The 26,132-nt window shown below is 38.5% G+C and overlaps 3 protein-coding genes across 10 annotated transcripts in view; 2 read left to right on the forward strand and 1 right to left on the reverse strand.

Annotated features, from left to right (window-relative positions):
• The first annotated feature begins 5,714 nt into the window (after positions 1 to 5,714).
• On the forward strand, positions 5,715 to 7,983 carry irx7 (iroquois homeobox 7). Its single transcript, XM_042409715.1, has 2 exons — positions 5,715 to 6,601; positions 6,977 to 7,983. Exons 1-2 carry the CDS (start codon positions 6,365 to 6,367, stop codon positions 7,742 to 7,744), a joined length of 1,005 nt encoding a protein of 334 aa, XP_042265649.1. The 5' UTR covers positions 5,715 to 6,364; the 3' UTR covers positions 7,745 to 7,983.
• Positions 7,984 to 10,336: 2,353 nt separating this feature from the next.
• Positions 10,337 to 19,240, reverse strand: cd40 (CD40 molecule, TNF receptor superfamily member 5). Its single transcript, XM_042408190.1, has 10 exons — positions 19,214 to 19,240; positions 18,151 to 18,285; positions 17,522 to 17,606; positions 15,861 to 15,986; positions 15,619 to 15,765; positions 15,401 to 15,494; positions 13,832 to 13,890; positions 13,196 to 13,291; positions 12,178 to 12,200; positions 10,337 to 11,011 (listed from the first exon to the last, which is right to left on the reverse strand). Exons 1-10 carry the CDS (start codon positions 19,223 to 19,225, stop codon positions 10,724 to 10,726), a joined length of 1,065 nt encoding a protein of 354 aa, XP_042264124.1. The 5' UTR covers positions 19,226 to 19,240; the 3' UTR covers positions 10,337 to 10,723.
• Positions 19,241 to 19,284: 44 nt separating this feature from the next.
• Positions 19,285 to 26,132, forward strand: part of LOC121895216 (formin-like protein 13) — a 51,999-nt gene continuing 45,151 nt past the window's right edge. For 6 of the 8 annotated variants that reach the window (XR_006095712.1, XR_006095714.1, XR_006095713.1 and 3 more), the window contains exons 1-3: positions 20,247 to 20,287; positions 22,015 to 22,056; positions 24,865 to 25,199. Coding sequence is in view for 5 of the 8 variants with exons in the window: in XM_042408186.1 (XP_042264120.1) it covers positions 25,125 to 25,199 (75 nt within the window). In the remaining 3 variants the exon portion in view is untranslated. Of the gene's footprint in view, positions 19,396 to 20,246; positions 20,288 to 22,014; positions 22,057 to 24,864; positions 25,200 to 26,132 lie in introns of those variants that run through there. The other 2 variants (XM_042408188.1, XM_042408187.1) reach the window with 2 other exon arrangements.

Genomic DNA, 26,132 nt, shown 5'->3' on the forward strand with positions numbered 1-26,132 from the left:
CTACATAAAAACTCAATCTCCGTACCGAGAGACTTTGCTGTTCACGCCGCAGTTTCTCCTCACACTAGAAGTAGAAGAACAACTTGTGATAATGCTTTTTTTCCCCCCTCTTTCTATACAATAACCCTGTTTTTTAAGCCGCCTTTGATCTTACTTTAACTACCTGACTTTGTGGGCTACAGATGGAGTAAATATGGGCCCTACTAACTCTCCATACGGCTTTAGCCCCTAATTCCAGATTAGCTGAAAAGGGCAGCACTTGCTTTTTGGGTCTTGGATATCAGACGACACAGAGGGGAATAGAGGCAAGTGTTTTTGTGCTTCATTTTTGAAGCGGGGATGTTGGGGGGGCGGGGGGGGGGGATAAGAGGGAGTTTCTGTAATAGATACTTATCTTACTGCCCTCAAGCCCCTCAAACAAAGTCCCCCTCTGAAGAGATTATAACCCAGGGAGGGCACATTAACTCTAATCCGATGCTTTGAGGCCTCGCACCCCCATACCACCCTCTGCCCCACTTATTTCAACCCTTCTGTTGTTGGGGGGCTACCTTGTATCTAGCGCATGTATGAGTAAGGCCTGTGGCTACACATGAGGTTTGTGTGTGTGTGTGTGTGTGCGTGCGCATGTATGTGTGTGTTTGTGTGTGTGAGTCAGGGGGGTGGAGTGACTGTTTCAATAGCACGCTGACTCTAATGAAAAGCATTGAGGGGTGCATACTGCTGTGTAACTGATTCCTCTCTCTGAAGAGATTAGGCGCTACATTGTTGGTTCGGTTGCTCATTTCCATGAGAGCACAGCCTCCCACCAGCGGCTGCTTGGCTTTGTTATTTTGAGTTGGGAAACACAGAGCCCAATGTCCCTGGCTTCCTTGTTACCATTGTTTCACAAATAGGCCAAAATGTAGATGTCACGTCACAGATGCCCAATAACCTCATTAGCTGCTCTCTGTGAGGCTATAGAGAGAAAATAATAGACGTATGAACTTCACTTTGTTCACTTTCTGCGTCAAATGGAGATGACACTACTCTTAAAACCTTTTGTTTCACTGGAAGTAAGACATTGTTGATAAGGTAACAAACTGAACTGCATTTAGAAGATAAATGCATTTATCTTTGCCACAGTTACACTCAGAAATAACAGCATCTCACACAAGGAAAATGTCATCCCTGCATATATTATGCAATAAAGAAACCTGCAACTCAGGTAGAGAAACAGGATGCAGCGAGACAGCAATGTAAATAAGGTAAAAACTGAATTTTATCCATATTTGCCACTTTTGCACTCAGAGATAACCCTGCAGCAGCATCCTGGGCAGAGAAAAACTACTAATGTGCAGAAGAAACTTGCAGCTGAATTGAAGAAACAGCTACTAACAATGTTAATATGGTAAAGAACAGAATTTCATTAAGTGGTTAATCCACTGATGCATCAAAACTGGTGCATCTTTTCCACTGTTGCACTCAGAAATAACCCAACGGCAGCGTCCTGGGCAGGAACAAACGGCATCTCTGTCTTTTTAATGTGCAGAAGAAACTTACAGCTGAGAGTTGAAGAAACGAGTGCAGCGAGCTAACAAGCTGATCTGCAACGACGAGCACACCGGGGAGCTGCTCAGACCGAGCTCCGGCAAACTGGGCCGGGACACTAGCTGCTGGATTGAGGGATCCCGGGGGCCCAGAAACCACCGGGGGCCCGACACAGGGGAGAGACAGCAGCAGCCGCACCAGCTGTCACACCGGCCATCACGACCCAACCAACGCCGCCTGTCACTCACCCAGCAGAGGGCCGTCAATCAGCACGCACCCAGGAGGGAGCTGGGAGGCGGGCCCCTGCCCGGCCCTAAACAAAGACATACTTACATTTGCAAGCGGTTTCAGTGCCACTACTATTATGAAAGAATGATAGAGTGGTCCTGATAAGAGTAATGACAAAGGACAAAGAGTGGAAGGGGGTCTGGGAAGAGGGGGACAGATAGTAAAGAGGTGGGAGAGCTTGATAACATTCACACTTTGCTTACATCTCTCCATTTGTGTTGGTGCCCCAGGAAAATCCCATTAGGGAGGAAAATTGGAGTTCTGGATGCAGACCATTATAGATTTGTTGTCTTTTTTTCCCCTCTATGTAAATTCTTCTGCTTTAAATTTTCTTTGTTGCGATTTTTAACTTGTGGCGCTCTTTAAATTCAAACATTTAAACATTTAAAATGCATCATTTTCATCTTTTAATTACTTCCTTGAGAAAGATCAGATAACTTCACACAATATCCTTAAAATAAATATAATTCTTTCCCCTCCTCCAGCTCAGTTTCTATAGGTCAACTTTCTCCCCTTTCAGTATCTAGTGCAGTAAAAATAAACTAACAAGGACTAGGTGTTGAAGGCTCTGTGGGTTCTCTTTAGGCTTTTGTTGTCTCCTTCACACCTACCTATGAGCTATTCTAATTGCATGTTTAGTCCCTTTGTCGGCTCGCAGGTAGGGGATGGCCTGTAATTGAGGTCACACCTAAACATATTGTCCTGACCTGCTCATTAGCCTCTTGCACCGTCACTCTGCATTTCATCCAAAACCAGGGTTTGACTTAGTGTTTAGTGCGTTAAAATGTGGAATATAGAGATAAAGATAAAGAGATAGAGATAAAGGAAGATATTCTGTTTCAACACGGCAGAATGGGCCAGGTGTTATCTGAGATATTTCTATCCTCTTTGCTATCTCGCGTCGTATCTCCTCGGGGACTGAGGACAATCGTCTTCCATTTGGTCACTTTTTTTTTTTTTCTCTCTCCTGTAAACGACTGACATCCTAACAGCAAACAGCACAAACCCGACCTGTCAGAGCAGGACCGACACCTGCATTGTGGCGGAGCTGCCAAAAGAGGAAGAGAATGAAAAGAGGTTCTACAAGAGGGACAAAGGCTGCAGCCCTGAGCTGTTTATGTTGTGAGATGTAGACTACTGATGCCATAAGCCTCCTTTTCTTTGCACTCTAGTCGGCCCATTGTTGCTGTTGTACAAATTTGCTTTAGGCTCTGTGGTCCCCACCCAAATAAATTCCCCCGTTCCCTCCACCTAAATCACTTTTTTTTTCTGTGACTAACCCCCAGCATCTTTCTCTCTTCACATTTGGACTTCTGATTATACACCAGTCCACCCTCAGTGATATAAACGAGGTGAACAAAATATTAGAAACACCTCTTATGACCACAGAATACCAAGGGGGCTGAATTTCCTCCAGAATTACTCAGAAGGTAGATACCACATGAAAGCTTATTTTCTCAGTTTGCTTGACACAATAATCGAACATGATATGCACCAGACAGGAGGTGCAAAGTGAAAACAAGTATGACACATAAAACTCATCGCCAGTTCGCATTGCTCAAGGAAATAGTAAAGATCGATTCAAAGTTTTCTTAAAACGGTATCTCCAAATACTGCAGGAGCCCTGATTGAAGTGTGTAAACTAGTGACAACTGGTGTAAGAAATAAAATCTTAGAGAGTGTATTCTACTTAGTGTATTCTTATACTCTTTTTCTTGGATTTAAATGTGTGAAAACGCCAAACGGATGAAATCAGGCGTACAATTTAATTATGAGGAACTGTGATTTGTAATTTATTATGTTATTTTTGGCTTTAACATCCTGTCGAAAGACACAATTTAGTTTCTCTTCAGTTTGTATTTGACTGTTCATCCTATGAGATGTGCTGGTTTTGGTTGTTATGTTCATGTGGTTTTGACTCCATGAAGAAATGCATTAGTCATTTCTTCGTGAGGTTATAAGAAATGAACTTAGAGTGAAACAAGCCAACTTAAAAATATTCCCATAAAAGTGATCAGTTCCCCCTGTGAGATGCTGTTTCAGCTTCAGCTCAGTTTCAGTGCCATCAGTTCAGAAGTTAGTGGTTTTGTTGTAGGAGAGGAAACACATCTGCAAGTAGGAGGAAAGAAAATACTACAAACAGTATTCATTTCTTCATGCTGGTCAATAATGAATTCATATTTAATTTTTAGAGATTGTTGAAAACTTGCAAAACTCTCTATAAGATCAGCATCAGGGAGAAGATTCATTCACATCATTCACAAATCTCTTTTTGTTTTTCTGTCTGTGTGTCTCATTCAGTTTTACAGCAACGCACAGATTCATTGAAGCACATAAATGTAACACGTGTGTGTGTGTGTGTGTGTGTGTGTGTGTGTGTGTGTGTGTGTGTGTGTTTCATTCAGGATAGGACAATAACACAATCAATGCTTCTTTAAAACAGTTTCAACCTTCATGAAGGTTTACTGCAGATCTGTTGTATCAAACTGTATTAGTTTTATCTAGATGTACCTAATAAACTGACAATAGATTCTTGCAAGCATATATTTACCGCAACAAGGAAATAAATACATTCAATTATATAGTTGAACTTGTACCAGATTATATTCACAAGCTCAGCTGTTTGAAATAATTATTAAAAAACCTACCGGAGCAGCTGGTAGAATGATGTCAGATTTGTGCTTCTGCTCAGATTCATATAGAGAACTTTTCATAACTGAAGTATGTGCGAGTTTCATCCTGTCATAACTGTGTGATTTGGTGTCATTTGTAGACATCTGAGACTACCGTGAGGACTAGAAGACAGAAAGTAAACAGAAAGCATTTAGAGTTCATGAGACAACAGCTCAGCAATGTTGTCATTAATGCTGAGGATCGTTTGGATTCCTTTAAAATAAGGAACAAGCGATAAGAGACGTTATAGAAGTTAAAACATGCCACTGTCTCAGCTTTGTAAAGGACTTTTTAAATGAGTTTCATTAAGAGCAAATGAAGTATTGACTTTGGAGTTAATCCAGAGGGTTAGATTATGTGTGGAGTCTACATTTTGGGTTGTAATTCTGATTCAACCAAAGACAAAAAAAGGAATAACTGAACATGAAACATGAGGATCATCAACATTTTAAAAGTTTCTTTTGTTATCATCCCTGCACGTGTTAACTTCTTCTTGAAGTATTACTTCCACCTGGACTTTTCCTGCTACTACCACTTAATTAAAAGCATTACTTCAGTCACCACCAGCACTACACCTCTTAATGCTGTTAATATAATAATCAAAATTATGCAAGATAAGAGAGGTGCAGCTCCTTTGAACACAAACACTCAGCTTAACTGTGGCTCTTTTGAAGGGAATGAAGGGGGGGGACAGTGGAATAAGAAGTGTAATCTTCTCCTCTTATCTTTAACCCCCCCCCCCCCCCCCTCCACACACACACACACACATTAGCATCTGTTATCTCACAATTATCATATACATTAGTCAACACCTGTTTCACTTAACCTCGTTTAATTAGGGCCATTGAAACGTTGCGCTTGATTCAAAACAATGCCATCCGACATGTAAAAGGGCAGTTTGTTATGGTTCAGCCAATAAATTAACAAATAAAAAAGGTATTGCTGTGAGGCTGAATGACAACTGTTATATTCATTTTCTTAATTATTCAATGAGAGAACAGCAGATAAGTTCATTTTGGAGGATGGAACAAATCTTTCTTGGCGGAACTTCTTTTACGCGTGCGTAAAAAAAGTAGTTTCTTCGTTTATTAGCATAATTTAATGCGATTGAAAAGGTTAATTCAATTCACAGAAGTGGAGATCTGTAGGTGATGAAGTGTCAGAAGCGACAGTGGAGACTGGCAGGATGTTGTTAACTGGATTCAGGTCGTTTTTCTAATCTCTCCGCCGATTAGTGCTAGACATGAGAAGTGTTAAATTCGTCATAAAAAATTACATTAAACTGGTGTAAGCGCCCTTGTCGTGAAGACTAAATAAAATCTAACATTAAAAAACATACAAATGGGGAACATTTTGTCGCCCTAAACTATGTTGGGTATTATTATTTTAAAATGTAAAAGTTTTAGCCTGCTGTTAATGAGCCGTGTATGTATAAAAAAAGTGCTCATATCAAAATTAACACAAAGAATAATGATGCAAATATAAAGACTCTATTTTTATGACAAAAAAGAGATATTTGTTACATAGAGATGATGGTTAACTTTATGAGTCTTTATTCACTTCTCCAAAGAAAAGGCTGAATTTGAATTGAAGTTCTCTCCAGAAGTCACTGTGTTGCGATAAGTAGCACATATTTAGCCTCTCCACGAAAACGTTAAAAGGAACAGCGGAGGGCTTCTTTGATGGGATTTGTTGCCAGTGAAAGCTGTAGGTCTTTTGAACGTAGCTGTCAGTCAATACCAGTGGGACCTCCCGCCCCCTCATCCTACTCCCTCCCTCCCCCCCGCTGCACACACACGCTGGCAGCTGGGTGTATATAAATAGATCCAGGAGGTGGGACTGACACTCAAACCCGAATAGCTGGGACGCAGGAAAGATGCCCGCATCGCAATCTGGATTTGGCAACTTCTTCTTGGAGAGGAACATCAGCATGCCGACTGGATATCAGATCCCGGTGCTAGGGTGCTCACCGGGTGTGCAGCAGCAGCAGCAGCAGCAGCAACATCAGGCTCAGCATCTGGCAGCGATGGCAGCTGGAGTTCCCATAGCATACTCAGGACTACAGGGATACAACTTTATCCCCTATCCACACCACAGACACATCGCACACATGGTGAGTTGAGCATTTATAAAGTGATTGAAATATTGCAAGAAAGGTATTAAATGCTTAATAGGTAACTTTTAACAAAAGTGTGTGCAAACTCTGGTTTTGAGTAACTGGATAACCTCGAATTATTAGAAAAACATCATCCTCTTGCAGGATTTTATTCTCAGAAACTGAAGTTATGTTGCTTCCAAATGTCTAAACCGGTTTGCAACCTTGTCCTGAAAATATGTCCAGGAGTATTTGCCCGTCATAACATTTGTATCTATAAATGTATCACTCCTTGAATTGTGTGCTCTCGGTCAGGGGTCACCAACTCTGTGCGTAATTGCGCACAAACGATATCCCTTAGCTCGCTCTTACGTTCCTTCTCTCTGTTTTCAGAACAACAGTTTCGACTTGAAGGCCGCCTCTCCCTACCATCACGCACTCCTGGCTCGTGGGGGTGCTTTCTACCCGCCGTACCGTCCGGGAGCAGCTGAGGATCCCGGTAGGGTCGCCAAAGTGGCCACACGAGAGAGCACCGGGGCGCTCAAGGCTTGGCTGAACGAGCACCTGAAGAACCCGTATCCGACCAAGGGCGAGAAAATCATGCTCGCCATCATCACCAAAATGAGCCTCACGCAGGTCTCCACCTGGTTCGCCAACGCGAGGCGACGTCTGAAGAAGGAGAACAGGGTCAGCTGGGCGTCTAAGGGGAAATCCGACGAGGAGGACGAGGAGCAGGAAGGAGAGAGTGACGAAGACGAGAGTTCTCTGCAGAAATGTCATTTGGATGAGCGGGATGAGGAAGAGCCTCAAGCTGACCGCGCAGACACAGATGAGCACGTCGAGAGCGCGTTGGACAGCTCAGCACCTGTGGATGCACGTTTGGAGATGTCGCAGCAGCAAAGCAGCGAGCATGAAGACAGAGAGCTTGCAGTTGTCAAGAAAGTTGAGAAGAGTGACTCTGATCACGTGCCATCAGCTTTGGAGAGTAAAGAAAACAGTCAAAAACCCAAAATCTGGTCCCTGGCAGAGACCGCGACCTCAGAGACTGTAAAGAAACCTCTGGACAATATTTACCACCCCGCCGGGAAACTGTGGGCTGACTGGGCTTCAAGAAACGGACTTTTTGTTCCCTCATGTTACACCACTCATGAAATCCTCTGAGCGGGTAGCGAGACACAAATAAGAGACATTTTCCACATCATTTTTTTTGCACTTTAAAATGTCAAACCTCAGGGATTCTTTTCCTGAAGTTTGCAGTGAAATGAAAAAATATGTTTCGAGACCAAAGACTAAACGTGTTGTGTTATTGTAAATAAATGTAGATGTATTTTTCCATTCAAAAACCTGTAAATTAAGTTTCCTTTGTCTAATCATGAAGAAATATTTTTGCTTAAATAAAATGCAGCATCTAGCGAAATCCTGACGTGTTTTCTGGTCTGATGCAGAATTTAACGCAATGCATTGTGGTAAATTTACGCAAATTAAGTTATAAATTAAGAGCTCTGTTTTCTTCTGAGCGTGTGACAGTTATGTTTGATAAATCATTACATAAATAGGATCTTAAGCTCAGAATTTTACACTTTCTTCAAAACTTACTAAAACTCCTACATTTGACTAAACTCAGAAGTAGATTTATTCATGTAAATTGGATAAATACAGAGATTATTTTGCATATCAAACCACATCTATTAAATCTTCCCAAACAGGGTTTCGGGCAACTTGTTGCTGGATAATCCCTGACATTAAACTTACTAGACCTCAGATTTAAAAAAAAAAAAATCAGTTTCTTAAACTCCTGTGTGAATGAAAGTTGATGTCAAGTGTTTCTTTTGTCTATTTTTCTCTCCGCAGGTATTCATTGGCAGATTTAGTGATTTGGGGGCCCTTGGAAAACTCAGTCACAGGGCCTCCTCCATGCTTTATTTTCACCTTTTCTCTAATTGAGAATGTTGGTATTGACGGTGGTAGACAAAAGTGCAGAAGTATTATGAGCATAATTGACTTGCATTTACTTAACATCTGGTCAAGGTGGAGCTCATTTTAGCTGCTTTACATACTGCTGGATAGTTTAATCCATCATAATGCATCATATTTTGTGTGTAAAATCTTAATCTGTAAAGTAACCAGTAACAAACTCTCAGATAAATATAGAACGACAAGTTTCCCTTTGAAATAGAAGGAACTGAATCTCTCCTTTTTGCATAAAACGGAAATATTATCTCTGGAAATAGTATCTATTATCTCATAACTGTAATACTTGAGTAAATGTACTTGGTTACTTTTCACCATATGGTATTATTGGGGGGAATGATGATTTTCATAACTGCAGTTATTTACCAGGTTCTTTCTCTGCTTCTCTGACATGAACTGCTTCACTGAACCCACCAGTGAAAAAAAAAACTAAATGTATTTATTCAAGTTGTACTTTAGGCTACTTGAATATTATACTCCTTCTGCTACTTTACATTGATACTCCACTACATTTACAGACTAAGATTTTTGATGCAAAATATACAAAGTGCTAAAATATGACGCATCATTATAGATTAAACTACCCGGCAGTAGCTGTATAAATGAAAATAATGTTAAAATGAACATGTTGCTTATGAGGCAATATGTCTGTAATAATAATACAAGTAACGTAACATAGTAAAACTTCATATAACGCAAGTAAAACTTTAAATGCAGGACTTTGACTTGTAATGGAGTATTTCTATATTGCAGTATCATCACTGGGAGCAGCTCTTCCTCTCTCCTTCTTGTCCTGAGAGCAGTTTTCTTCTCTTATAGGCTGCTAGTTGACACTTTCTCTTCACTGACTGCAATTTTTTTTTATGTTATCATCATTCTGTTTGTCTGTCTTCATGATAGTTTGGGGGGTGGGTGTTTCAGGGGAAGCAACAGTTTTTACTTGATTGCTTAACTTTCCCCTTAGTTTTACTCTTTTGAAATGTGCTCTGTGTCAACAACTCTGTGTCACTGTTTGATGTTGTGTCGGCTTGTATGTCACCTCGAGGACTTTCTGCAGCTCTATCAACATGTGAGTGGAGAGGTGCGCTGTGGTTGCAGCGTCTTTTAACGAGCTAGAATAGTAACACAATTGTATATGCTTCATATCTAAACATCCCTTTTAGTTGGGGGGGCCCCAGGCAGTTGCCTACTTCGCCTAATGGTAAAGTCCGCCCCTGCAGGTATGAATTGTTTTTCAGATTAGACAGCAGCAGCAGGCCACAGATCTGTTAAGGTGTATTGTTTAGAGGTTTGCAGGGAGATTCTTCATCATCAATCGGCCAGGTTTACATGTAAATTCAAAGGGCTGAACCTCCATTAATCCAGGGATAATGAGAAAGCGCCTTAATGCAGCAGTTTCCTTGTCTTCCCGCCTCACCTCTCCATGCAAATCCCCACAAACAGGAACACACACAAGGCAGATTAGCTCCTATCTGAGCCCCTTTCATCACAGCAAACAGATGAATACAGTAGAATATAATGTCATGAAACAAAATGTTTAGAATTACTGACAAAACCATGCCTCCTTTGAAAATTTGAGTTTTATGGTGGTGCTTAATGCCATGTTTCTCTCTCTTGTATTTCTATTTTCAGTCTTTTATGATTTCATCCAACATGAAGCTAAGTAGAGACACTCATCCATCTACAATTAGCCTCTAGCACCTCTCTGAGGATATGGAGAGTAACTACAGCACGGCTTATTATATTAGACAGACAAGCAATAAAAGGAAAACTCTGCAGTGGTTTAAACATCAAGTGGCATACATTTTAATGCAATTTAAAAAGCTTTGAAATTACATTCTGTTTTCATGCACAATTATCACAGCTGTACAATTTTTGCACCTTGTGCAAACATAAACAAAAGTCTTTTGTAAAGAAAGTACTTAAAAGTTGACAATGGAAACATTGAAGAATGAAGAAAAAGCTGTTCTAATGCAGTCAAGTCATACACTGTACCACACTACTTCACGTCTCATAATGTTACTCGACATCACATGATTGAAATTTTAATGTTAACACTTCAGGCAAATATATACATTTTTAGTTTGGGAGAATTATGTACAAATAACATGAAGCAACAACATCCAACAGCTTATATAACAAATTACAAGTCAGTATCAAAGAGGACTTTTATAAGTGTGTGTGTGTTTGTGATTCCTGTCGGGGGAGGGGATATAATTTCCCGTTCTCTTGTACCACGTAGTTTCCCTTTTCAGATAAACGTACGGCTTTGAATGACTCCTGGCTCTCCTCATCCTCGTTTTCCTCTGGCATCAAGCTGCTACGACTGTCGTCTTGTGAGATCTGCTGTATGGGCTCCTTGAGCTCATCGTGAATATAATCATTAGTTGGGTTCACTATTGGTGCTCCCTCTCTCGGCGGCTCCCTTTCTCCTCCCACACACGACTCCACGCAGCCCTGCAAGTGCAAAATATTGTTAAAATGCAGATATAATGAATCTTACAGTGTCAAAAAGTTACACATTTCAATTCATTTTTATGAATTCAAGGCAGTTTCAGCTTCTCTCACTGATCGCTCCACTTGGGAAACCATATAAACATAAAACCTGGTTTCCATTTTTTCCAAGTTAAGGGATTAAAAATGTAAACACAGCTAGATCCAAGAAACATAAATACTAAATAGTAAACCTTGTAGACCCTCATGCACGCCATTTAAATGAATTGCTGGACATTTTAGGAAATACACTCATTGGCTTTCTTGCCTAGATTTAGTTGAGAAGATTGATACTTAAGCTAAAGCTAAGAGGCTGTTAGCTTAGCTTAAAGACTGGAAGTAGAGGGAAACAGTTAGCCTATCTGTCCAAGGCTAAAAATAAAAATCATAATTTGTTTTTTTACATATTGTTTTTTGTATGTAGTAAATAGACAAGATATAATGTGTTAATTAGTGAGCTTCAGAGATTTGAGCCAGGCTAGCTGTTTCCCCCTGTTTCCAGTCTTTTTGCTAAGCTAAGCTAACTGCTCCCTGGCTGTAGCTTCATATTTAGCATACAGACATGACAGCCCAGATAGCACATGGAAGTGGGCCACTTCAGGTAATGATGCGGCACTGCTGGCCTTCTTCTGGCCCGGACAAAATGGATGTGAGCTTGAAATGACCCACATGTAAAATAGTAAATATGACCTAAATATCCCAAATCAAATGTGGGCCTTTTTTGGTAAAGATGCAGTGCTCTCAGATATGTGTATTCTGGATGTGGGCCAGTTATGGTTTATCTGGTTTGTTCTTGGTTTGCATATGGCTTGCTTGTGGCCCAGATCTGGGCTACAGCAAATTCGCTATCTGGGGTTGGTATCAAACTCGCATATTTCCTCAAATGTCTTGCTGTCTGTAAGTGTGCACATGAGAAAGACCCGGAAAGGGAAAGTAACATCATGTTTGAAGCGATATTGTTGTAGGAACAGCTTATTATGCTAGATTCCCAGTGTTTTTTTGGTGAGACTGTAAACATTAAGTGCAATAATTTGCATAGTTTACAGGGCATTACTTGGTTACTTAGTATAAATTCTGTGTGAAAGAATAACTCAACAGATATCAAAGCAAGAAAAAAAAAGAACATTTACCTTTGCCCTTATTCTTGCAGAATCTGGTTTACCGAACAAAAAAGGAGAACAGAAAGCATTGATTAGTACATTAAGTGGATTTCTGAAACTTTTAAAGGATAGGTTCACATTTTTTCGGGTCTGTCTTGAAACAATACTTACATCTCTATATGTACATAAAAACATTTTTCAATCACTGTAATCATCCCTCCTGTACATACTGGCTGTGAAGTGACTCCCTACTATCACATGTAAGTGATGGGGGACAAAATCCAAAATCCTCTTTATGTGCCAAAATGCATCCCCAAGTTTAATAACAGTTAATACTTGCACCTCCCTGCAACTCGACAAGGAAACACTGTTTGGGAACAATTATTACAATATCGCAACTCAGTCTGCCTCTATAAGGAACTTGACATTTAGGCTTTATTTGGTGAACCACATGACCTGCCATCTGCAAACCATCCTGAATGTGTCTTCGCATGCTTACAGCTGCTGTACAAACATTGCAAACATATGTAATTAACATTTTCTTTCTACTCAGTTATAGTGATATATATATATAGTTGATTTGATTGGTATTATTGTTTTACTTTTGTCTTTTTCTTAAAGTTGGTTATTTTACTTCCTGAGTGGGATTTGATGCTTTATGTAATGAATGCTGTTTGACTCCTATTTTTCATCGTCATAGTGTTAAATTGTATTTTGTTATTTTTATTTCTATATTGTCTTTGCTGAGATACCTTCACATCTCAGCAGCACAACCCCTGTCAATTACACATTATAATGTGTATCTTGGTGTTTTCTGCCTGTACAAATAAATAAACTAAACTAAAGCTAAACTTTTGTTCCGTATAAAGTCATGTTAGGAAGGGGGATTTCTTCACAGCTGGTATGGAGACGAGGGAAAATTACAGCGACCATAATGCTCGTAAAATAAATATGAGCATGTGAGTGTTATTTTAAGATAGATCTTTAAAAAATGTGAACTAATCCTTTAGCTCATACATCAAGAGAGAGCATTTACAGCACAGCGTACCTCTGCAGAACCAAACCATGACCCCAACTGCCACAATAGTCACAATCAAAGAAACAACAACACCGATCACAGCCAGATGCTGCCGAGAGTTTTCCGCTGCAAGACAAGAAAAAGAGAGTAAACCATTAATCACATATTGACCCATTCAGTATTGTCTATTATACATTCACAATCTACATCTATCACATCCAGAAACAAAGGATAACTAGATCATTTAGGCATGCAGAACTCACACTAGCTGTCATCTATAACAGGAAATGAGTGTACAGCACATCACTGACAAAAAAAGTAATGTTCACATCTGCCACACATTTGCATTTTAGCAAAGGAAACACAAATGAGAAGGTTTGCAGCTCTAAGGGATGCTATTCTTACTTTTTACATCTACAAAAACGGGGTTATTTTAGCCATTAAAACATGGTAGAGTCTGAACACGAATGTAGTGTAAGGATTGTGTAGGTGGAATCTGTCAATACCACTGAAACCACAGACCAACATAGAATTATGAACTGTACTGTCTCACCATCTAGACGGTTTCATTTTGAGAAACACGCCACATAAAACCACAAAGCTGCAGATGGCAGGATATCTCAAAGCGAGAAACTTTTACAACTTGTCTGCCTACACAGAACTTACCACAGACGTTGTCAGATACAGCTGTTCCATTTTGTTGAACGTGGTATCCACTCCCACATCTGCAAAAGAAATTCACAGGATCATTCCTAATATGTCATGAGATAAAAGTGATTCAGACTCGTGATGATTAGTCCTCAAATGTCAAAAAAGAGGGAAGCACTTTCCTTACGTTGGTGTTAAACTAGTGAGAATGTATTAGACCCTAGCAAAACGTGCTTATTAGTCAAAACACATCATTTCGGTTTGAATGAAGGGGTTACAAATTAAAGGACATAAGGTAAGAAGGTTTTCAGGCACTACAAGCCGCCCCCAGCTGCTCCTTGGGATAACGTCTTTCAGTCCTGTTTTGATGGCAGTGAGAATGTCGCTCCTAATTCAGCCATAGGTGTTAAATATGGTGGAGATCTTGTGACTGTGGAGGCCACAGCATATTTCTCACACCAATTTCATACTCATCAAGCAATTAAGTGACCCCTCATGCCCTATATGGAGGCATTTGTTATTCAAATTCCTCCTTTAATTTGTCACTGGTACTTGCCTGTCAATGATAATCTGAAAAAAGTTTGCTGCCAAGTTGTTATGAGAATTTATTCAGGAACTACATGTAAATGTGTTACGCCCGAAGTAAGACAGGTATGCTTAAGGTGTCAGTATGCTTCAGTCAAACCGCTTGTTGGATCGTCACCTTTACAATGTTGTGTCAGACAATTTCTGTAACTTTCAAAAACCGTCAATCTGACAAACCTGGCTACTTCATGGAGTGACTGGCTGGGTTTGTGGAGGTGAGGAAGGTCTAAACTTCTCTCTTAATCTCTTTTTTCATCCTTCACACAACTGCTTCTGCCACCTTTAGTTTGTACAACCGAGTGCAACATTATGAAGGCTCTCGAGGAAAGATTGTTCAAATGTGTGCCCCGTTATCCTGATAGCTATACGTCGCTATGATGGCAGGCTTTTTACCCCGCCTTCGTGTAAAAGAAATAAACACCTTTGCTTTCAGACATGATCGGTCGACCTGTTGTACAAACTAATACTGACACCTTTAGTGAATCAGGCACTCTGCTTAGGTGACAACAACTTAGGAAGTGACATGGCGGCACTCCAACAACACAAAAAATTCAATACTAGGGCCCCAGTTTCCCATTTTATTTTCTTGTTTTGGTAAATAAACCTTCACTGGAGCACCATCCCCAGGTATGTAGGGCAGGTACTAATTTCTGTTACCAACGGACAATAATATCCAGCAGATACTTTTCATCAAAAAGGATATAAACATAGATAAAATCCCAGTCTGAAACCACTTTTTACAGAACTAATTCTGAGGCCCAATTTTGAGGCCCAACCCTATTCAGAGTACGTTTGATGGAGCCCATCACAAGACAAAACCAAAACAGAGAAACATAACTTTTATATTTACATTTATCTCTAAAAAGCCTGAGAGGAAAAGTGAAGGTGCTCAAGTCAAAAACAAATTGCTAAACTACAGATATACTACTGAGATTACTTGTGTGCTTTTGGAGTGCCACTAACTCAGTTCATCTGTAAATGTATCGAGGTTCCTTTACTTACACTGTCCATTTCTTACAGACGCTGTCCCATGACCGCTCCGAGGAAAATGTGCCTTCAGGACATTTCTGACATACTGTGTCACTCCTCTGATTGCCTGAAAACAAAGTGTGATAACCAGGAAAAGATTCAGCACATTACAAAAAGCAAAGCCGATCGCTCTTTATATTCAGTGTAAAAAACAAACAAAGGTATGAGTGCATCAGAAAGATGTGTAGTACCTTTGGATATAGCCCACTGTCCTGGTTCACAGACTGTGTGCTCCACACAGGTTAAACACTTAATACTGGAGCAGTGGAATCCCAGCTTACACATGCATTCAACTCTTTTAATCGTGTCCATGTAAACGGGAACCTGAAAGTTTGTATCTGAGAGAAAAATGGACACAAGTTGTGAGCTGTGCTACATCTAACAAAAGTGTATCAATATAAATCAGATTTGTTTATTTGTCACCAGGTCTTACTTGGGTCACAGTAGGGCTGACGTTTACACTTCGTTTCATTTGTGTAGGACTCCTGATATTCTTTCTCGTCACAGGCTATGCACTGAGGAGTCTCACAAGTTTTGCTTGCGGCACTCATGCTGGTCCCTGAAAAACATAGGTTTGCGCCATATAAAAAATGCAGTATTGGCAGTATATTATCTTAAGTGTATGTAGTATATAGGGATCTGTGACTTAAAGGAATACTTTGGTATTTTGGAAAATGCGCTTGATCGCTCTTTTGCTGAGAGTAAGACATTAGCACCACTCACCAGGAGACGGTTAGCTTAGCTTAGCATTAAGATTTAGTATCTATCTTAACAGCTAGCCTGCTCTATTGGAGGGACACTTGCATCATGTTTGGTTAAGACGTTTTAATTGGCGGTGCTGGTAGGCAGACATTATAGTCTTTATTTTAAGTTAAGCAAACTGTCTCCTGGCTGTAGCTTAATATTTAACAGATATTTGGTTAATGTTTTCATGGAAACTCTCAGAAAGAAAGTGTATTTTTTTGCTACTATTCCGGCTGCTACTGAAACTATTCATTTTAAAGTGCTGTGGATGTTAGGATGGGCAAAGTAGGTAACACACAAAGCTCTTGCACTCCAGAAAATCTTGTGGGCAAGCGCGTTAGATCATGATCTGTGACTGTCACAGGACCAAAAAAAAAAATCCTGCACAGTCGATCACTTGTGTCTGAGGACCAAAATCTTGTTAATGTCAAGTGGTTGACAGTGTGCAGGATTTTTAGGATTGGGGAAAATGAAAGTGAAAGAGAATCCAATAAAGGAAAAGAGGGGAGCAAAATGAAAGCAAAAGTACCTTTGCTTTCATTTTGTTTAAATGTTTTTGGTGCCAGTATTCATGTTATTTGAGAAATACTTTTATCTCAAAATGGGTTAGGGTTAGGCTGCTGTAGTGGAATTAACTTTTGGAAACATAAGAAAAATGTTCATGAGAAGAATATAAGGTCTTTGATTGAATTGACAGCGTAACAAAGACCTGAATATTTCTGCGCAGAAATATTGAAAACTGTCAGGCAATACAGAGTCATTAATACTTTTTGATAAGAACATACCTCCCCATCCTTTTTGCAAATCTCACTGGTCTTTCCTTGTTGTTTCAGTAACTTCCTACAACTGTCATCGGTCATAATTATTTTTAGAGAAAGACTGACAGGTTTATTTACTTTATCTGTTTATGTTTGGCAGACTATTGAATAAGACAAACATGAATAAAGCAATCAATTAAAGAACGTATCTTAAGTACATTAAGAGAGTATGTGCTTACAGGTTATATATATGTATTAAAGAGTATATAGGCATTACATTATGAATCTCCATCACATTTGCGCTGTTATGGAAGCAATTAAAATGACTACTCCTAGATTTAAGTGGCACCAATTGTTCATATATATTTGTTTTTTTAGGAATCCCTTTCCTACATTTTTTATGTCATGTGAGAAAGACACAACCCCTCAACAAATAGTACCTTTCAGTTGTAGCTGTCTGTTTAGCTTCTATAGTGTCTGTGCTGCTGCACTGCAAACTCCCAGGGGTGATAATAAGAAATAACACGCTCCTAGATCCTTTTTTCATTAAGCAACAAAGGCAGTAGAGAATTTTTTTTTTTTTTTTTTTTACCTGGACCACACATCTGGCAGCACTGCCCTTCTTTGTCCTTATATTGCGTGACTGGGTCACAAGGCGGCTGAGCTTCTGTCATCACCTGCAAAACAAACAGTGAGATAGTTTTACATGAGAAAGAGTTTTATCCATTATGTGTGTGATATCTAGTGATGCTGCTGGGGTTTCTTGGGCGATATTGACAGTTGGATCACTTCCTCAGTCTAGACAGTAAGGGGTGTGCCGGAAAGTCCCAAACATTCAAACTCAGAAACCCAATGACAACCAGGTGCATTTCTCTCTTTCTTTGATAATCCTTCTAACGCATTAATATCTCTATTCTGCTTATACTTGTTCAGACAAAAAGTCGTGTTTTCACTATAAGTCTCCTGCTGCGGAGAAAACGAAACTGAAAGTACAAAGACACGTACGCAAGAGTGTAACCTCGCAATTTTAAGGACAAATTTCGACCAGAATATCCGATTGAACGATACACCTGAGAGAAAAAATGCATATGATAAACACTATATAGGCTTAACTATACAATAACAGAAGTAGATATAAAAAAAATCTAGTTGCAATCAGCCTCCTTCAGTTGTCACATGACAAATTATATCCTTTTATGATAAAATACAACACCTACTCACCACTAAAGCCCACATCATCATCATCGTCATCAGCAGGAGCAGATGCATGTTAGTGAATTGTGTTGAAAAACGCAGCATAGTTGCTCTCCTGTGCCAGGCGGACTCGACTTGTTGTTTCTGCTGCCAGTTTTCTGTCTTATAGGGAGGGAGGAGCAGAAGCAGAAAGGGGGATTTCCGTTTCAGATTTTTCAAACTTGACCGTTTCCTGTAACTAACTACACTTTGTTGTGATATTTTGGTCCCAAAAATGTCCAGAAGTGGTAAAAAAAACTCTCTCCTCACGTACCAATAAAAAAATAGTTGGTTAATTTACACTAGAATATAAATTTCAGTTGACAGCTGCTGTTCAGTAACCACCAGTGGGGGGGATATGTAATCAGATATTTTATTTAAGTAAAAGTGGCGACACAATAGTGTACAAATACTCCATTAAAAGTCCTACATTTAAAAAAATAAAATATTATCAGCTGAAATATCAAAAGTAAAAGTACTAATTATGGTGGATTATAGTCCCTGTCAGTGTTATATTACAAAATATTGGCGTATTGGAATATTACTACAGACTCATTCATATGTAAGCAGTTTTTTTTTATTGTTGTAGTTGGCCGAGGTGGAGCTAATTTTAGCCTCAGTACTTATTCTATATTTTGCATGTAAATTCTTAATCTGAGAAGTATCTGCAAATAAATGTAGTGGACTAATAAGTAGGCCTATAATATTTCCCTCTGAAATGAAGTGGAACAGAAGTATGAAGTAGCACAAAAATTTATATAAATATTTAAGTGCAGACCTCAAAATGAATAAATGTACTTAGTTACACTCCATCAATAATTTTGCAAAATTTGCAAGACTATACATGGACACAAACTGTACCGCTGAATGACGACTGGATTATGAAAGAGGGATTATTTACATGGACCACACCTCTTCCATGGTAAAGAGTAAAACCCCGTAAGATTGCTAGGAGGGATTCCCCATAAAGTTTCACAATGGGGATTTCCCTCATGGTCACTGTGTCGCAGCTGGTGGGACAACACGATAAACCCTCAGACCATAGATGCACCTCACTGCGCATGCGTAGCGGTTTGGGTCGGCAGTCCCCCGGTAACAAGTCTGGACTTGAGTTTCCTGAGTTATGTGAAACATCGCCCCTCTACCTCTGAGGTGTGACCTGACCACTGCTCACGGTCCGCCAGTGTGTGACCAAATAAAGCCACAAGAGTCCGTAGTTTACAGTGGTTTTAGGTAGGTTACGCTGTTTACTGACAGTGATGATGTGATTTCGAGCAAAAAAAAAAAAAAATGACATCACAATGTCTTTCTCGCTTTACACGATGCATGGTGCGTCAGGATCTCTTTCATAACACAATCTTACAGGATCCCAGCTTCGTTTCTTGACTTTTACAGCTCTTTGATTTCTCTCTCATTGATTTCAGCGTGTTTTTTTTTTGTTTTTTTGTTTTTTAAATCTTCCTCCTCTATGCTGTCCGTCTCTTTCGACTGCTCACCCACGCTTTAAATCACCCATTAAATCAAAATTCACAACACAATCTGACATTTTGAAACAATTTGTATAGGTGACTAATGAACAAATGGGCGTAGTGATACTGTTGTAATGCGGTCACAGGTGCGTGTTTATCACTCCGGGACTGAAAAATGAAGCCAACGCTTATATATATTTATACATTTATATACAGTCAGTGGTCAATCTCCATAGCCCCCCATGTTAAAATGCCTAACTTTACAGCAGAAATAAACATGTTTACAGCCTGGTACAAAAAACAGTCTATAGCTAATTTCCCTGTTCATGACAACTGTACGGACAACTTTGAAAATTTTTGTATAACTCACCTATTTAAATTTATCAAGGCTTAAAGTTATGCATAATTAACGGTGTGGCCGCTTTGAGTGACAGTTCCATCACAGGCAAGTCGCTGCCATGGCAACAACGTTGGTTAAGTAGCGTAACCATGGCGTAACCGATTCACAGTGTAGGCGTAGCCGCAGCCGTTACTATGTCAGTTTGTTTTCAGTTCATGGAAGTTAATTGTAACATTTTGGTTGCCTTAAAAGTCTTGTACAATATTTGGTTGTACTAAAAGACCATCTAAGGAGTTGGATGTTCATTTTTTTTCTGGTAAGTACATTTTGTTTTAATGCTAGTGAAAATTAGCATTAGCGTTAGCATTATCACAGTTGACCATAGATAGTAAATGCACCGTGCTAACACAGCTAGCAGCTAGCGTTTGGGTCAGTGCCACCCTCTCGTCCAAATATGGTCACTTCTGGCTCCAAAAATCCAAGATGGCAACAGTCAAAATTCAAACTCAAGGCTTCAAAACCAAAACAGGGATGTATAATAAGAGCTGGATAGGCCACTCAGCCTTGCAGCCAATTTTTCCCAGTGGCCACTCGTGGTATTGCAACGAAAAATCTCCCTGCAGTTCAAAAAACATTTTCCCTGTAGACCACCATTGTAAAAGAAACGTTTGTAAAACTGTTGACATTACCCCTCGAACTGCAAACGTCAATTATGACTCTTTCTATTATGAAATTTTGATGCATGGAGGTTTTATATTTGTAAAACCTCCATGTTCAAAAGGGGAGTCCACAAACCAATGGGTGACATCACGGTGGCTACGTTCACAGTTTTTTACAGTCTGTGGTTTCATAACATGATTGCAACCTAACGTCTAACTGACATCTACTGAAAGAAAGAAACGGGAACTGAGCATTCTTGAATTCAAAAGTAGTTAACGCTAAATATCAAACTGTCAGAAGGTGGAAAAGAAACTGAAGTGAACCGTGAAGCCACTCTGTACTCACAACAATATAAAGTATAAAGTGTTGCTAATAAACTAATAATCAGCTCCATTGTTTTTAGCTAGCAGTGACGCAGTTCTGTTAAACAAACAAACAAGATGACCAATACAGCAACAAATGCAGTGAGACATTACATATGACAATTCATCTCTATAGAAGAAAGGGGAAGACGTTAGATAACGTGACTCAGATACACACACACACACTCTCTTTGTGTCCCTTTGGTCTCTAACTTAGTTTCTTTTCTGATGGTTAAATGTCTCTCTATGACTGTTCTGTGTATTATCTCTTCTTAATACAAATAAGATCATATAATATGCTGCAGGTTATTTGTCTGTACACTGTAGCTGGTGTGTTATCCAGTTTTTAGTGTATTGGTAGTTCAGTCACCTGTTGATGTGTAATCTGTGAATGACCCTGTGCAGAATATCTGGTTACCTGTGAGATTATATTTTCTCTGTGCTGTATATAATGAGTAATGAGTTTAAAGTAACAAGAACACTGTAGGCTAAGCTTTGTAGGGTATTTTTTGTATATTGTGCATGTAGAAAAGAGTGTGTTAGTCATGTATTTGATATATTCTGTACATTAATGTGAACATAAACGTTTAGATCTGCGAAGAGCTGCAATCAGACTAATTGACAGAAAATTAATAGGCAACTATTTTGATAATCGAATAACCATTTAAGTAATTTTTCAATCAAAAATGCCAAACATTCACCAATCCAAGACTCTCAAATGAGAATTTACATTACTGTAAATCTAATACTTTACAGGTTTGAGACACTTAAGGATGTCACCCTGGACTTCAGGATGTTGTTAAGGGTGTTTTTCACCATTTTCTGATGTTTTACTGACCAAAAATAATCAATAATACAAATTATCATTAGCTGCAACTCTAGACTTGTGAATTTTTAGTGTTCAGTCTTCTTAGTAAGCAGTACTGCTCTGTACCTGTATAAGATTATACAGCATGTTTACTAAGAAAATACATATACATTGGTAAAATGACACATTGTCTTTTGTACTTTACTTCTCTAGATGATGTGTCTGACTTGGCTTCTGAACCACTCCACTGCTAAAGTAAGTGCTTAGTTTCAGAGTTGATTTTATATCTGCAACTAATGATCATTTTCATCTGCCAATTATTTTTTCCAAATAATCAATTATTCATTTAGTTGATTAAATGTTAAAAAATAGTGAAAATGGCATTTACAGTTTCTCAGAGGCCATAGTGATGTCTTCAATTTGCTTGTTTTCAGTGACTAACAGTCCAAACATATAAAAGATAAGATAAGATATTCAATTCTCTGTCATATATGACTAAGAAAACAAATCATCACATTTCAGAAGCTGGAACTATGTTAGTCATCATAATGTTGGAAATGTTGATCAGTTTTGCCTGAAAAAAGACTGAAATTATTAATTAATTATGAAGATAGTTGCTGATAATTTTTCTGTTGATCAACCAATCGATATATCATTGCAGCTCTAGTTGATTTAGCTGGCCGCTGTGGTTAAAATGAGCTACAACTGACAATGATGTGTACTGACCATTTCTTACGCCTACGTCATGATAAAGTGAGCCCTACTGCAATTCTGTGTGATAAAACAGGTTCACATTTTGTTGCTTGAGCATTTCTACAATACACAGAAACAAGATGCAGCCAGAATGCACAAGTTCTTAATTTCTCGTAACCCTTTCCTTGGGGGAAATCCAGTTGTGTCTTTTTAAAGAATGTCTTTTATTCCCATGTGTATATACTGTTGTTTTTGAGTAATATTAACAAACGACAAACAAAGCTTTGTACTTTTTCCTCATATTAGACCTCAAATGTTTTTTTGTGAATAGGTTTGTTAAGATAATTCCTATTTATTCATTCTCAGAATGTCATAAAAGATGATTTTACTAGTACAGTAAAAAAGTGAGGTTTTCTTCAAAGTTGGCCTCTTATGTTTGTTAAATGCTGCCTCAGTTGAATTCACTGTCATATAAATCCTGTAACTTGAAAAAATTAAATTTGGACTCTACTCACTAAACTCTACTCGCATTGGAAACACATTTTTAGAGCCCTGTCACCTGACATCATAAATGTCATTATAAATTATGCTGTCTTAATGGGACCTGGAGCCTTAAGAACAAAACAAATTCACTTTGGTGTTTCTTTTCTTACTGACATTTGTTTGTCTTCTTGTATAAATCCTGCTCAATTTATCCTAATCTGACTCTGAAGACTGTGCATTGTTGATTGGGTAGAAAGGGATGATGAAGGAGTAAGAGAAGAGTGGAGAATGTTAAAATGTTAACATGCAAAATTTTCATTGCTTTATATTTTTATTTTGCATTTGCCCTCAATGGAAAAATATTTAAAAAACAAAGGTATTCCTACATAAAATATAAATTTATTTTACTTCATTTCACCAATTTTTGGAAAATATTTAGTTAATTTCCAATTTCATTCAGTAATACATGCACTTATACATAATATCAGACCTGTTCCAAAAGCATTTATTGAACAGTTGTGAGAAAAAGTTGTTGTTGGGGATAAACCTTTAATGAGTAAAGTCCCTCAGTATGTCTGTATCAAACGTGATGATACTTCCACATTTAAGCGAGTCAATACACTAATGTCTTGCCTTAAATTCTTGTTTCTCTTTCTCCGCTGCCCTCAGCTGACCAAAATCACATACTTCACTGATTTAACCAGTAATCTGCACCATGATTGTTGCACCAAGAGTATCATAACTATCTTTCAATCTTAAACCTTTATTTAAACACAATATCGTTATCCCCCCCCTCACACCATTTATGATGTGCACTGAAATACAAGAAAACTTGGACTTGCACTGTTTTGAATTATATCACATACTGCATCAATTTGAAGACAATCAGCAAATAACTTATGTCACCTGACCTGTGCAAAGAAAAAAATTAGTGCACCATGTATCATAATTATACACAAGGGTTTTAATTACCAACTCTCTTCCTCTCTCTGCTGTAGCGGTTCCTTCTTTCTTTGTTTGAATGCTTCATGTGAGTATTTTTCTTAATGATCTTTACCTTGGTGGTTGTAATAATCAATGTCTCCCAAAGCCCAAGGTGACGTTCTCAAGTGCCGACCACAACCCAAAGATATTCAGTTTACTGTCATAAAAGACTAATGAAACCAGAAAATATTTATAATTAAGAATCTGGAATCAGAGAATTTTGGTATATTTTGTTAAACAAGGACTCAAAACGACTAACCGTCATAACTGTAAAAATAATATAAATTAACAAAAATAGAAAAAACATAAAAACAAAAGCTGAAAATATAATATTAACACGTACATAATATTCTTCTTTAATCAAACCTATCAAGGGAAAATCTTTTGTAAGAATAAGATGAAAATATATGTAAAAAAAGTGTGTTGCTTTTTAATTTTGCAGGTTGTGAATTTTTCCTTTAAATACAGTAAAATTATATTTATATTTCATGTGAGTACTCTCTGTGTAGGAATCCATAAGAAATCTCAGCAAATATGTTAAAGATCAACTCCAGTATATAAAATACTCTACTTTGAATAATAATTTGTATCTGATATGTTTTTTTTTTCCCAACAAAAGTTAAATTAATTTGTTAAAATCCTTAAAATTACATCTATTCTTTCTCATCTCATTAAAAATTGCACAGTAAATCATCCAGCTAAAGGAACAAGAAGAAAAACATATTTCTGAGTGGAAGGATTTTTTTTTATGAGAAATATAAATTGTATTACTGTATTGTAATAGTATTGTATTAATATTGGTAAGCTTTCTCCTGGAGAAAATCAGAGAAAGCAGCAGATAAAGCACACTGTCCTGCGTGTGGAGACACGTAAACTGTTTTTGAAATGTTTGCTGTCTTGCAGAGAAATCTTGTGTGTTGCTGGGGGTGTGACTGACTTACCTAGAAGAGGTGTAACTTGAGCTGAAAGAGGGCGGAGGTAGAAAGAGTGACACAAATTACAGCATTTTTCCCTTTTCCCGGTCAGAGGAGCAGATCTCTGTCCAGGTTTGCACACAAAAAAACCCCCACAGAACAAAACACCATTCATATCTTTGCTGTAAAAGAGGAACAGTTTCATGGATTGAGGAGCTGCATGGATTTTTGTGTGAAATCTGAGAAGTCATGATGCCAACTTTAGGTGCAAAGAAGAAAGAAAATCCATCCAGAATGGACAGACAAATTACAGCCTTGCCACAGGTAAGATTTCAGTTAATATGCTTAGACAAGAAAGCAAGCATCAAATAGCAAGTTCTTCTAACAGCAGGTGACAAGATCTAATTTACCGTGTTTTTGAAGGCGTAAAATCAGTGCATCTGCAGATGAGTCATTAAATAACAGCTTTACTGTATTTTAGGTTCCACTGAAAACAACCCCCTCACTTTCATTAACGTCAAGTGTGTGCGGCAAGATGAGACAAAGTTTTGGTTCAGTTTATGGGAGTCTCTCATGCATTTTTACTTCCTCAATTTGACCTGACTTCCCTGCTGTCAGTAGTTTCCCACATAACTGAGGCCTTATTTACTCAGAAATGTGGCAAACAATGACTGATTTAAGGAAGACAGTATGTTCCTGTAATAGCCTGCGTTTGACAGATGCACACGTTGATTGTACTTTGTTAGTTCCTCATTACTTCCAGTGAGCTGAGACTAACACGCGCTGACCTCTGTTGCTCAATTTGTAATGGAAAGAAAATCAGTTTAATCTTGTCTTTCTTATCCACAACCATGCATATCTGCACTGTATGAAAGTCAATGGAAGACGACAGTAAAGCCTAAAGGACGTTAACAGATCTGAAAATGATTTGTTTATCAAATGTTAGGATACTTAAAAGGGCTTGATTTGTCACTTTGAAGAACTCTAGTGATTTTACAGTGTATCTGAAGTTTCAACCACACTTGGTCGTTTTTAAGGGAGGTTCAATACAAGGTCAGATACAGCCTTTTATATAAATATAGCCTGTACATCCCATACCAGGTGGTAATCCTTAATCAGTCACATAATCAACATGTTACAAGGGTGCACCTGAGTTCATCATAGTCACTTAACATTAGAAAAAAATAGTCCAATTGAAATTAAACTGCCTTTTTTGTCCACTACAGCATGCATATCTGCTCTGTAAACACTGATCCT

Source organism: Thunnus maccoyii, chromosome 4 (genome assembly GCF_910596095.1).
Source record: "Thunnus maccoyii chromosome 4, fThuMac1.1, whole genome shotgun sequence".
Classification (NCBI taxonomy): domain Eukaryota; kingdom Metazoa; phylum Chordata; class Actinopteri; order Scombriformes; family Scombridae; genus Thunnus; species Thunnus maccoyii.

What these genes read in the sequence shown, in the direction of transcription:
- cd40 (XM_042408190.1), bottom strand. An exon ending in CTGCCAGATGTGTGGTCCAG is followed by an intron (nt 15,987 to 17,521) that starts GTAAAAAAAAAA and finishes TATGTTTTTCAG; the next exon opens with GGACCAGCATGAGTGCCGCA. An exon ending in CTGCAAGAATAAGGGCAAAG is followed by an intron (nt 11,012 to 12,177) that starts GTAAATGTTCTT and finishes TTGCACTTGCAG; the next exon opens with GGCTGCGTGGAGTCGTGTGT.
- irx7 (XM_042409715.1), top strand. Translation starts at nt 6,365, where the DNA reads ATGCCCGCATCGCAATCTGGATTTGGCAACTTCTTCTTGGAGAGGAAC. An exon ending in ACAGACACATCGCACACATG is followed by an intron (nt 6,602 to 6,976) that starts GTGAGTTGAGCA and finishes CTCTGTTTTCAG; the next exon opens with AACAACAGTTTCGACTTGAA.